Source organism: Amborella trichopoda, chromosome 1 (genome assembly GCF_054954075.1).
Source record: "Amborella trichopoda isolate Santa Cruz 75 chromosome 1, AtrichopodaSantaCruz75HAP2 v2.0, whole genome shotgun sequence".
Taxonomy (NCBI): domain Eukaryota; kingdom Viridiplantae; phylum Streptophyta; class Magnoliopsida; order Amborellales; family Amborellaceae; genus Amborella; species Amborella trichopoda.
This window is the reverse complement of record NC_142336.1, coordinates 43797447-43811312: the sequence shown is the minus strand read 5'-3', so window position 1 is coordinate 43811312 and position 13866 is coordinate 43797447. Positions and strand designations below refer to the sequence as shown.

Genomic DNA, 13866 nt, shown 5'->3' with positions numbered 1-13866 from the left:
TAGCAGTTGTTGCTAGAGTGGCCCTCCTAAGATCAAAAGCCGGACCCGAAGCCTCTTCAACCATATCCCAAGTCAAACTCTCCCAAGGGAAGACCTCTTCAATCTTAGGGTCTCCAACCAACCACTCAAGAGCATTCTCTTTGTCCTTTGAAGCAATGGGATCCCTCTTTGGCTGATTGAACTTTTCCTTAAGCCTCTAATTCCCTCTAACAAATACCAAGTCATTGAGGCTCCTTTGCTCAAGCCTATTCCTTCTCTTTATATTCACCTCTATGAAAAAATGCATGAGTACTACTACTACGTGACCACCTAGATTATTAAATTTGGACTTAGAGAGAATTAAAGTAGAATCGTAAAAGTATAATTAAAATGGTTTTACAAGTTTATATCCTCTATAATAGAAGAATAAACTTCTAAATAAGAAAGGAACTAAGCATACCATCTCAAAGGAACTCCAATTTCACTGACAACTGAGCTAGTTGGTTAACTCAAGACATAGATCCAATTTCACTGACAACTGAGCTAGGTGGTTAACTCAAGACATAGACAGTCATCTTCCGGAGGACTACTCTCATGTTGGCTCCACCATTAGGCTGCAAATTGGGTGCAATCTCTATAATTAATTTAACCTTAACATAAAGAATTTTAGTGAATTTAAAATACAACATTAGTCATCAAGAACTTAAAAGAAAATTTTCAAATAAAATATCTTACCTAAATCTCACTTGGTCCTTCGTCTCACCGCAATTTCTTTTCCTAACGACTTCAATGCACACTTATACAAAATGAGTTCCTCAATAGATATCTTATGTCGGATTTCTGGCTCAGGAACAAGTATCTCAAGGCACTCACTAAATTCATCCATACGTATATCCTTCCTCACATTAAAAAACTTTGGTCCAAATAGTACCAAGCTAAATGCATTGGTCTATGAAGCTACCTATCCCTCACTAAATCTATCCATACGTATATCTTTCCTCTCAATATAAAGGTCAGCATTAAAAAACTTTGGTTCAAATAGTACCAAGCTAAATGCAATAGTCTATGAAGCTGCCTATCCCACTTTTCATCTATAATCTCCCAAATTGGGCCACACTTGGCCTCATTATTGGCCAAACTCTCAGTTGTCATATATAAAGACCATAGAAGGCTTGCCATCATCAGCCAAGCAGAAGACCTTGATCTAGCGAGTACTTTACGCCATGTCAAAAAACCTTAGAGAGAATAATATCATGGGCCCTCTTTCCTTTGGGATCTCTAGACCACTTGCACCTGCTCCAATCTTTTGAAGTGAACATAGATCTCACTGGGATCCTCTCATTATATATGCTCTTCAGACTCAAGTAAGCAATAGCACATCTAGTGACCTTGGCCCTCAGTAGCTCCTTTTTTGTGAACATGCACATCATGCTAAGTAATGGTGTGGCTGTATATTAAAATTGTGACCTCCTTATCCTTAGAAAATGTCCCTTTTACACTAAGAATGTAGCCAAGAGCCTCAAGTGCAGTGCAAGGTGTCCAAAATATACAAGGCCTCTTCTGGTGAAGCAAATGAGCTGCAGAAAAATTAGGAGCAGCGTTATCTCTGATGACTTGAATTACATGCTCCTTCCCAACCTCTTCAATGCCCTTATCTATAAAAAAGAATATGTAATGCCCATCATGAACATCTTCATAAGCATCAATAGATCTCAAAAATATTGTACCTAAGGGAGAATTCACAACAAGTCCTTCATATTCCTCCTTTTGTCACTCCATGAATCAGTCATTATGGACACCCCAAATTGTGCCCAACCATGCTTATAGGACTTGAGGTACTCCTTAGTGTGTTCCACCTCTTTCTTCAATTGTGGTTGTGAAAGCCCATATGGTGTTAGGCCTTTCAACCCTGGAACATATTGGCCAATTGCTTGCAACATTGGATGGAAGCTACTTAAGAAAGCAGCATTAAAAGAAATGCCCACCTGATAAAAACAGCGAGCAATTTATTGAATTACCCTACCTCTATCTCCCTTCTTGTACATATCTTCTAATATCACTTGCTTCTTCCCTTTTCCTTTCACCTTCTCAACTGCAGCCTCGGGGTTAGGTGTACAAAGAGCATCGATGGCCCCTTTTACACGAGGCCTCCTAGACCCAAAAACCCTCCTAGAACTATAGGAGATTGCCACCTGCCCACCTCCTCATTTCCTTCATCATCATCATCAAAAAAACCCCACCTTCAGTTCTACTATATCCTTCTCCTTTGTTACTCTTATTTTTTTTTCAGCTTTATGCACTAAATAATCTTTTTCATAAGTTTGGGAACTTTTTTACATGGAGCAATACCCTTTCTAATACTAGCAAGATGTTTTTGAACCTATTTATTCTGGCATTTGAAACTCATCCATAAAAGTTGCACGTTATTTTGTTTTTGTCATTTTTATTGGGGTAAATATAATACGTCCATCCCAAATCCCCGCTCCTAGTAGACCCCGAGGAAGACAGCTCAAATTAAAGGAATCTTTGATATATATTGTAAACTAACCTTCTCGCTCAATCTCTATTCTTCGATGTTTTGATGTCGATCAAGCTCAAACTCACCCCAAAAGTCTCTTAATGCCCTCACCAGCACTTTAAAAATAATTCAATAAGAAAGGGTAAGCTTGTGGATGCTTCTTAAAACTTTATAATTTTTCTTTGATTCAAAGATATTTGCAAAGTCAAAGGTTTCAAAAAAAGCTAGGCGGCCCCTAGGCGGCCGGCTTGGCACCCGGCACCCAGGCAGGCACCTAGGCGGGCACCCAGAACCTTGGCGCTTTGCTGTACAAGTTATATAGATATGTAGTTTATATATATTTTTTGTTAATTTTAGAATTTATCACATTTGAAAGTATTGTAACATATTTTTTTATATACAAACATATGACATATCGCATGTTGAGAATAAACTTGTTCAAAATTTCAAAATTCAAACCATACAAAATTTAGAAGTCTAATAGGATATGTATTAGTAATAGTCTCCAACTCTCCATATTTCATAATAAGTGAAAAGGTTTAGGAAGCTTCTTCAAACCACAAAAAATACTTTTGATTCTCATAAACAAGTAAAGCTAAGAGATTAAGGGTTTATGGAATTTTTCCTTTAACTTTGGGGGTTGAACATAACCCTGATAACCTAGTTAAACCTTTTTGAGGATCCAAATTACCCCATTTTCCCTTTTGGGTTTTTTTTTTTTTAAAAAAAAAAACCGACATCCTTGGGCACCCGCTTGGGTGCCCACCTAGCCTGCCTGAGCACCCGCCCAAGTACATCCGCCCGTGTAGGGCCGCCTGGGTCTGGGCGTGCGATATTTTGGTCCAGGCCGCCTAGGCGGACGCCAGACGGACCGTTTTTTAAAACAATGGCAAAGTCAATCGATTTTGGGTTCTTTTTAGGTTTGGGTTTGAGTTTTTCACTTTGGGTGTTCAGAATACCCCCAATTTCAAGTATCAAAAAAACCCGAATTGCCGCTAGGGGCTTTCTCTTTCCATGGAAAAAGCGCAGGCCATATGCACCTGCCCAAGACGGGGAGTTGGGTGCCCACCTAGGCTGCCTGGGAGGGCACCCAGGAACTGATGCCCAAAGAGGGCAGCGCAGGTCTAGATGTGTGCCATAGCCTTTGGGCACCTAGGCGTTGGGTGGTGCGTTTTTTAGAACACTGCACACCCTTGACTTCTGACAAATGGAAACTCTCACACATTAAATTAATTATTTCCACACCAAACATTACAACCCTTGACTTAATTCTAAACCCAAGAAAGTCCCTTAGTGACAACTTAAAAAATCAGTTATTAACAAATCCCAAAATGACCGGTTTAACAAAGAAGATGATGCCAAACACACCCTGGTCAGCAAGTTTCTAGATGCAATTTGCCTCAAAATTCATGATCTTCCTAATGGGAAAAAGCTTCTTACATGGACTGTGGATGTCAGACATGGGCATGGGGCATAGGTTCCTCATGCCATGAAAAAGAGGCACAACCATATTACAAAGAGAACCAGATCTAGGCATGTTTTACTAATATGCCATTTCATGATCAGTAAGGAAAAATCAATTGCACCGTGGTTGAATCCATAGATATTTTTAAAGTTCAATAGATATTTTACATAGTTCATATGTGTCTACTCAAAAGAAAACAGAAGATCAAATCTCTAAACTGATAGAACAAATGGCTAGTACCCAAGATGAGGATTGTGGAAGAATTAATGTCAGTATGCATGTAAATACATGTCTGACACAGGGAAGCACCCAAACAAAAGCATCCATGTAACGTAGGGAACAAAGAAAGGAAAATCAAAAGTTAGGACAAATACATATAATATGAGCCATAAATGCAACAGCTGCATGTGTAACTGAAGTCAAAGAACAAATTTATCAGGAAAAAAAAGAAAGTTAAAGAACAAACTAGGAAAAGGCATCTCCTTGCGAGAAAGCATATTTTTCAAAATTACTATGTACAATTTTTTTTAATTACCAGGAGTGGTAAAATAGTAATCCATTAATAAACTAAAGGTTTTAATATTAATCTCCCTCCTTGTCTAATACCAGTGTTCTAAATGACGGACCGCCCAGTGCCTAAACGGCTGCCTAGGCGATCCAGAGGGTCTAAGCACCTTGCCCTGGCCTAGGCAGCCAAAATAGGCGGTCTGCCCCGGGGCGGCTGCCTAGGCGCTAGGGCACATGGACGGAAATGCCCCTCGTTGAGGGCATTTTTGGGTTCTTTTTGAAAATTAAATGGTGGTTTTTAGGTTCATTTGAAACCTAAAGCCCATTAGAGCACATTTTAGAGAGCAAAAAACCTCAAAAAACTAGAATTTTGTGATTTTCATAGGAATTAAAGGGTGTTCTAGAAGATTTTAACATTAGAAAACATCTCAGAGGTGGAAATTTGGAGATCAAGCAATCAAAGTTTGTGACAAAAATTATTTTTTAGAACACTAACTTATACGACACAAATCAACCAATGTAAACCGATAGCTCTTACAAAATAAAAGCTTCTAAAACAAGCCAGCACAAAAAGTAATTTGCCCCATCCACCATCCATTAAATCTAAATCATTAAGTTGGAAAAACAGTTCACATGCAGAAATGCAGAAGAAGCATTTTGTGTATGAAGAATGTTAGATGTGACCTAAGTGCCTTTGAAAGGAGGTTGGAAATAGAATCCATAAAAGAATGAGAGGATTAGAAAAACAACAAAAATATCCACCTACAAACAAATGATTAAAACAGGACTGTTGCACAGACATTCCATTTTCACTCTATTGTCGCATATCAACGCTGCCCAACACAGGACTGTTGCATAATCCAAAATATTGAGTTACTAAAATTGGGTCTCAATACATTGGAGGATCATGTCGCCTATGCATTTAAGCATTTTGAATCTACTTCCATATAGCCATTTAAAAAACTCAGAATGACAGTATAGTTTTAAAAAGCATGTCATTTAAAAAAGTTCAATGGGCCTATGAGTTTTGGAAAAACACCATAGATAGGCAATAGGTATGGTTTCTTATGAGAAGAAGTTCTGGTAAAACTCAGCTAGGACTTGTCGCCTGAGATAGTAGATAAGCAGGGTCTGATTGTGGATGATGAGAGTCTTAAACAATGATGTTTCGGATTGAGCCATTTAAATGAGGTTTAGTTTGGCTCATTGATTGAAGTTACACAAATAAAGGTCATGTAAGGATGATCTAATGATTGAGCAGTTTCAATACGGATCAGTTAAGGCTTTTGTATAGACTACTACTGTGGATAAAGATCATTGAAGTTTTGTGCTTGAGTGGCAGATAAAATACTGTACAAAAAAAACAAGGCTCAAGTGGGTTTGAATGGGGATTGATTAGGTTTGCTACTTGTAAATGCAGATTTAAGATGTGCAGAAAAAGATAGAGCAATTTGCATTTAAGATTGGTTAAGGTTTGCAAGTTAAGAGTTGCAGAATAAAGGTTGCAAGGAAAGAGAGAGTGTGAATTGCCACCTGAGATTCAGATTTTAGAAACCCCGTATTAAAATAAATACTTGTATAATTCATTATGTTCTATAAAATTTTGGTTTTTCGGATAAATTGTCATATTTTTACACCATTGTAATTTTTCATTATTTAGAAAAAATTTATGTTAAATAACGTATGGCCGTGTCAATCTGTGTCTCAGAAGTTGAAGATGAAGTGCTCAAATCAGTGACAGATGTCAAACACCAGACACGCATTCAGTCTGTGTAACACTACCCTAAAGGCTAATCACAAATGTGACCAGAGCAAACAGATTTTCAATGAGCTGATCAATCCATATTAGGAAAACTAGATCATTCCAGAACTAAAGTTTCTCAGTATGAAGTCATAATCCACCTTGATATTCCTCATAATGCCGCAAACATTTTTTTGAACGATTTTTAATAAATATATCTTTGCGTAATTGTGTTGCATAATTGTGTGTCCTAATTATTATAAAATGTTTGAAATGCATGTATAAATACAATATTAAAACAAAAAAGGATTCTACATTTTACAATTTGGGGTAAAATTATTGAAATTATTCATATGATGATGACAAGGCCATCTACAAAATTTGGGGTAAAAAAATCCACCCCAGGCCAAGTCCCATCAAATGGACGGCTTACATTCATTATGGCGAAAGAACACTTTCAGATTGCTTTTTTAATCTTTTTTTTTTAAATTGTTTGTGGGGATGAAAAGAGTGTATGTATAGAAGTTGGATTCAAACAAATGCTTCGTATGGTTTTTAAAGGTACAGTTTCATTATATTACCATGAAACCATTGCATGAAATTATTCAAATACATTCAGGACATACAGAATACAGAAAAATGATCCTGAACACTGACTAGTATTCACACACAAATCTGATTCGGATGATTTCAGTTGGCTTGCTATCCCTCCGAGCAAATTCCATAGGGTCTCTAGGTCTCTGGAGCAAATTCCATATTAATGGCATTAGATTCAAGATAAGACAAGATTTTGATTCTGCTATAATCTTGTAGTTGGGCAGTGAACCGCAAGAAAGGCACTTCCCCTACGTAGTAGAGATTGCCACAAAACGGAATACAGCCATCTCAGATTATGTAGAAGAGCTGGATGGTGAGAAGATCGGGCGCCCAAAATTTAGAAGGAACTCAGACTCAGAGATCAGCTAGCTATCATCATCACTGAGTTGTTTGTGGCAAGCTTACTTGCTTAGGAGTGGGGAGGATAAAATCCTACTTTCAATGAGAAATTCGTCAAGTCCTTCAAGTACTTCACTAATCTCAGAAACACCCAGAGATGGTTAGGGAAGTAAGGCACATACCAGTCCCACATAGATTATTGTGCTTGGCTGTGCTCAAGAAACTGCTTGCAACATATCAGGGTTGGCCATTCCGGATAGCTACACTCTGAGAGAGTCAGTTAACCGCTTGCTCCTACATGCCCACTAAACTCAGCACACTGGGCTCCCTTAGGCTTGCTCGGGCTCAGTTGAAGAGCGTTCTCAACAGTGGTTCGCACCACCATTACCTGTGAAGGGACATACAATGTGGAAAATTGAAACGGCAGCTATCTTACAGTCATCTGTCTGAGCAGAACCGAAGATGTTTGAAGGAAAATGAATAAAAGAATTTAACTTCAAGAATAAGATTAATTCTTCAGATTTCGCCTAGGTTAATGCTAGGAAAGAATTTGGGGAATATCCGCTGCAGATCTGGAACTTTAAATGGAGAACAATAGCCCAGGTTCTAGAGTAATATCCTTCGGGTAAGACTCCATTTCAATGGGCAACCGCCTACCATAACCACTAGAAACTTAAACCCCAATGGTGTTTCTCTGTGGAACATAGGGAGGCAAGTATTTGAGACATTTCAGATCACACAAGGGATCCATTCTACTCCACTTCTGAGGTCCAGCAGGACCACATGATTCTAGCGAACCAGAGGTGATACTTTGCTAGCAGGTAATACGCTACACCAAGCCGCTAGGGTCTTTGCCGAAGGAGATTCGAAGAGCGTGATCTATTGGGCTACAAAAGAAAAGAGGTGCCCATGGGGAGCACTTCATTTGTTCAATGAAATTTTTGGCAACTGTACAAATTTTGAGGTCTCTTTTACACACATGATGTGGGTCCAATGCATATACACTATACAGATTTTTTAGATAAGAGAGAGTGGGTGAAAAGAGACTTGTTTGTGGTAAGGATAGGAGAACCAAACCCCAGCTCCCTTAGTAATTCATGCGGTCACTTTTTGTAATTCAATAATTACATTGTGTCCATTTTGAGGCCTATATATGTACATATCATACATTAACATTTCAAATCAAAAAATACTAGTCACCATAAAAAAGTAGGTTTGGAGTATCCCCTCAATCCATTCAACATTCATTAGACACTCATTACCCTTGCATCTTAAAAAAAAAAAAAATGAGCGATGGCCTTTTTTGTCATCAGTGAGGACTAAAATAGATATTTTTAAGAGAGAATGACATTTCGTAGGTTGTTAGAGAGTAATTATGTCTTGTGCAAGATGTCATATCCTATGCCGGTGATGTCATTCTCCATAATAGTCATTGAACATTTTTGTTACTATTATGAATTTCTACTTTATTATTTATTAATTACCAAAAACACCCCTAAGCAAAAAAATTACTATATTGCAAAACAAGGACATCAACTGACCAAAAATGTTGAGTAGGTTAAGAGAATACAACATGAGGACTAACTAGCTCTAACAAAAATCAATACTTGGAAATATTATGCATGTGTATAAAATCTCATTTAATATAATATGAAGACTCCAATTGCTTAATCATATGAAGTAAACCGCGAATTAATTTGTCAAAGGTGGTTAGGGACAACATTTCTTTCAAAATAACAAAGCACATTAAGATCTAAGTAATGTGTATGGGACATCTTTATCAAATATTTGGGGAATCGAATTTTTAGTTCAAATCACCAGTTGAATATTTTTTTGAGACAGAGAAAACAGTTGAATATTAGTTATGAACAAATGGGTGACACAAGCACACTTTTAGATAAATGTGAGAGACAAATATGAGAAAATCTGCAGTATATCTGTGATTGTACAATAAAATTTATTCTAGCCTCCCCGCCCCCAAAAGATACGCGCCTGTCATTTTTTAGAGCAACCAAGCTGGCAACTACTTCAGAAGAAAGAGCATAAATAGGACCATAGGCATGTAAGAAGTACTCCTTCCCAAGCAAAGGTGCCAAAGGCTCATACCTGCATTGACGGTACACATTACAATATATTATTCCGACTGAGCTAAAGTGTAGCTTCCATGAACCAGAAATACAATGCAGAGATAGCATATTATGATCAGGATAAGAAAAGGACTCCAGATGTTTTAGGTAAAAGATAGAGAAAAATTTTACAACTTGAAGACAAAAGATCAATACCAACCATTTGAGTTTAGGATCAGTGAAAACAGGACCCTTTTTCATGCATCCAAGGTATGTACGAGGGTTAGTCCTCTCCTTTGCCAAAAGCAACGTAAGGCGATCTAGGGACACATGAAAGAACATTGGAATTTACAATTACCTCAATGAAGGCAAGAAAAACAAATAGAAGCTTACAAAATGAGCAAATGCCGCAGAAGATTAAAATGACAAAACAAGCCCAACAATATCATTTAGAATGGATACCTGGTCTCAAGTAAATGTCATCATCAGCTTTAACATAGAAATCAGAGTCGAAGAGTCTATAAGCAGCTTTAAAAAATGCCAATCTAAAGGGACAAGAAAACAAGACAGTTAGGATTCCTCCTAAATAACCAAATAGAAGTAGCAGATATGGAATTGATATCAGAAACACCAAAGCTCACGTTTTATAGGGAAGCTTGCTATATTCCTCCTCAACATCCAATAGCAAGAAATCATCATATTCTTCAATCTCCTTTCTAAGATCTGACATTTTCTTTGGATCATTGGTCCTTCCAATGACAAACCTGAAAGCCAAACCTGTTGCTTCTTCTAATCTGCACAATCATTTGAGAGCCCAAGGAGAAAAGATTTCATTAGAAATATCAAAGCTAGCCTTAAATTGTAATGCTAACATCACACACAAGTTTTGAGGGAAAAAAACATCAGCAAGAATTGAACTCCAACCTTACAAAACTAGAAAAATGAAATGATCATTGTTTCAAAATGATAGAAATAAAGCAAACTATCAAGCCATAGTTGCCTGAGTAGGGTAAGTTTGAATATCCTACCATTTGATCTGTTTATAAAGTCTCAAAACTTGAGATGAGGTCCTAGTGCTGTAGCCATGTACTCATCAACATTTAACCCCCAGACTAATTCACTTATGACAATATCTAATAAAAATCAAGCATTTGCTTTCTCTATTTCCCATTAGAAGTTCTTCAATGTTTCTCAGAACTAAGAGCTAGGCAAGGTACCACCTAAATAGATTATGAAGGATTAAGGGGAGCAAAGAGCAGGTTTTCGCCACCTTTCCCATCTAGTTTCGAACTAATCACTCCAATTCAATAATTGGAGGGAGGTGAATCAAATGATTGAAGGCTCATATAAGTGTAAGATTCTTGTTACATTGAACTTAAAAGAGAAGGAGAATTCTTTTGAAGAAAGCCTAGCCCATTTCCAGATTTTCATCTTTACTGAATAAGCATGGTTGATGTTTGTTTTCTGGAGGGGATCCTGCTTTCCAGCATTTCTTACCAGTCATTCATGCAATGGCAGGTGGTTGTGCTAGCAGGTGCTCTTTTCAGCTAGGGAATCAGTAATCCTCTAGGACCCTTAAGAGGTTTGAGTGTGTGATATTGTCTCCAAAACTATCCAGATGGAAGTGACTCAAGAGAAACAAAATAAGGGGTAAAATAATGGAAGGAGGATAACTACTCGTCCAGGTGACGAGCTTGTCGAGTTGATCTTGAATAGATTTTGCTCTTTTATATAAATGATATTAATGACATGAAAATCTCGAGGATGAATGTGGAGCGAGATAAGAATTGAGAAAGTTCAGGAAGGAAGAGAAACTAAAGAGGATCCCACAAGAAAGAGGAGAATGACTATCCATGTGCATCTATGGTGGTGTCGATGAATGGTCCTTCATTAGCAAAGGAAATCTTTTCATTCCACAAGCTTGCATGAATCAGAGATCAAGCAAATAATTGTCATGGAACTACAAGCTAGTAAGGTTATCAACCGACATCAACAAATATCTTTCATAGTTGATGCTAGTAGTTTTAGAGAGCATTGCGCTCGCTCGACGGGTCTCGACGTGGATCATTGCCTTTGCTTTAGGCTCTTGCCCTTGGCATAGTCAAGACCTCCCTTAGATACTTGAAGTCAAGTTCCTAGCCATGAGTGTCGTGCCGAAGTCCTGAACGTTCTGACGTCTGAGTGGAAGCCTGAGTCCAAGGTTGAAGCCAGCGAGCGAAGTACGTAAGCTTGAGCCATGGATCGATCAACCGCATCAGGAGAAAGAGAAGCAAATGGGATATGGGCATATTGCAATCATTCCTCCATCAGATTTATATCCCTTCTGGTCCACTCGATGGAACTACAAGCTAGAAAGGTTATCAACCGACATCAACAGATATCAACAAATATCTTTCATAGTTGATGCTGGCAGTTTTAGAGAGCATATTCGTGTTTCAATGTTTTTCAAACATTAGCTTTCTGGGAATTAAAGTTGGATAGTACTCTTCACGCTTCTGACTGAGAAGGAACCTTAGTGGGAATCTAATTTCTTATGATCCAAGACAAACAAGGTTACATCAATGCCTTCCTATTTAACAGCATGAATGCTGATGCCATAAACTTTGTCCTCCAATGACAAAAACGTCAGCTAAACATTAACCATTGAGGAAACAGAACTTCATTAAGCACGAATAACTTCTATCTACATTATTGGCATTTTAAAAAAATACAATCCACCATCAATGTCCCAGAAATGAAAGGGAAAATTGGATTTTTTAACCAATTAGGACAATCCCCTTCCTAGCTTTTCTTTGGATATGATAGCAACTATAAAAGAAGAGCTCATTTGAAGCATATGGGCAAAATCCTGCTTCGGAACACTCTTTGGAAAGCAAAATGAAATGAGGAATGCCTTCATGATCTAAGAGTAACATAGGCATGATCTTATAAGAGTAACAATGAAATAGTCCTTGCATTAATAGCCTCCAAGTCTTAATGTTGTGATTTTGTCTTTCTAATGGATTTAACACTAACTGTGAGAGAGAGAGACACTGTGTAGACCTAATAACATATATATATATATATATATATATATATATATATATATATATATATATATATATATATATATATATATATATATATATATATCTGCAAACGAAATCCAATGTTGCATTTCCTGCAACCCAAAGTGAAAAAATCTGCTTTTGCTAAGAGGACTTCCACAAACAAAAAGGGCAATTCCTGTAATGCTGCCAAAGCAAGAGACTGTATAACAGAGTGGAAGGATTCATTACCCAACTGACATATAAGCATATTAGCTAGAGAAATGAAATGTGACACCCATTATCACAAAGACAGAACATCCTTTATACAGACGACACAATTACTCCATTGACGAACAATCTAAATATTCTGGCTACCTTAACAAATCCTTGAACAGGAAACAGTGAAATATCAACTTAAGGCAGAGTAAAACAAAAAAAAGCATATAAGAACCTGAAATATCATCATAGAAAACAAAAGTTCCATTCAAAAGCAAAATTAACCTGCGAAGACTATCTGGATCAGAAGGCATCCATGTCCTCCTCAGAGCCTTGCGCCTCTCCACCGATCCAAACCCAGTCTGGATCCCAACAAAACCCATAACATTATGCCTATTTGAGTTCACTGCATTCTCTGATCCAGCAACCCTAGAAACTTCGTTGACATCATGACCCACCCAATTAACAGAGAGAGATTTCACTCTGAAATTGTTGCATTTATAGGTTGATATAGGTCTCGACAAGGCAATCAGCCCAAATATAATCCCTGTAAACCCAATGATCAAGCAGAACAAGGAAAAAGAAGGCCTCCTGATAATTGAAAGCCATGAATTGCGAGTGTACAGCACCTTGCGGTTGAAAGTGGGAGCAGAAGGCATGTTGAGACCTTCATAACCCTAGAAGAGATTGGGGTTTTTATCAAACCATTCAAGTGAGAGCAGGACAGTGAGTGTCAGTGCTATGGCAGAGAAGACGTCTCCATGGCCCATCAAAAGATCTTGAAAACTCCTTTTGGTATTCTTTAATAGTGAAAAATAGCAGATAAACCCTAGAAATTTAAGCTCTTTAATGCAAGCTCTTTAATGCAGGTCGTACCAAATTTATACGCTCTTTAAGACAAATGAACAGAAAGAGAGGGGCGGGGGCGGGGGCGGGGGCGGGGGCGGGGAGATCAGCGAGCGCTCTCAGGGTGGTTGAAGATCATATACGGCGGGTAACGCATGCGACTGCGAAATTTCGGAGCTGTTTTAAAATTTACACATTTCGGTCTCAGAGGGAAGACGAGAAACAATGGGGTTGGCGAAACCGAAATGCACCGCTACGAACCGAAAACTTCAGCGAGGCCAGATTTCTAAACGCTGCACAGTTTGAAAACGCCTTCGCGCTGCGACGAACGGAGATTTATTTCCCGCAAATTAATTTTGGATTGTCTCACGGCGCAATCCCTTAAATTTCAAAATGGTTCGTGTGTTATAGAACATAGACAGTTTCTCATGATCTAACTTTACATTTAATTTGGGGAAATGATCATGATATCGTGTACAAAGATAAATGGCTTCATTGTACATTTTTATGTAACGTACAAACATTTTTAGCCCAAGTACGTCACAATTACTATTAGTCACTTA

At 38.0% G+C, this 13866-nt stretch overlaps 1 protein-coding gene across 4 annotated transcripts in view; it reads right to left on the bottom strand.

Annotated features, from left to right (window-relative positions):
• LOC18442147 (putative beta-1,3-galactosyltransferase 14) overlaps window positions 1–13466 on the bottom strand; it is a 30098-nt gene extending 16632 nt beyond the window's left edge. For 2 of the 4 annotated variants that reach the window (XR_016055532.1, XM_011627961.3), the window contains exons 1-5: window positions 12743–13466; window positions 9854–10006; window positions 9675–9757; window positions 9433–9532; window positions 9139–9252 (exon numbers count right to left, since the gene is read on the bottom strand). Coding sequence is in view for 2 of the 4 variants with exons in the window: in XM_011627961.3 (XP_011626263.1) it covers window positions 9139–9252; window positions 9433–9532; window positions 9675–9757; window positions 9854–10006; window positions 12743–13116 (824 nt within the window). In the remaining 2 variants the exon portion in view is untranslated. Of the gene's footprint in view, window positions 1–7328; window positions 7535–9138; window positions 9253–9432; window positions 9533–9674; window positions 9758–9853; window positions 10007–12742 lie in introns of all 4 variants that reach the window. The other 2 variants (XR_016055533.1, XM_020672209.2) reach the window with 2 other exon arrangements.
• Between the last annotated feature and the right edge of the window lie 400 nt (window positions 13467–13866).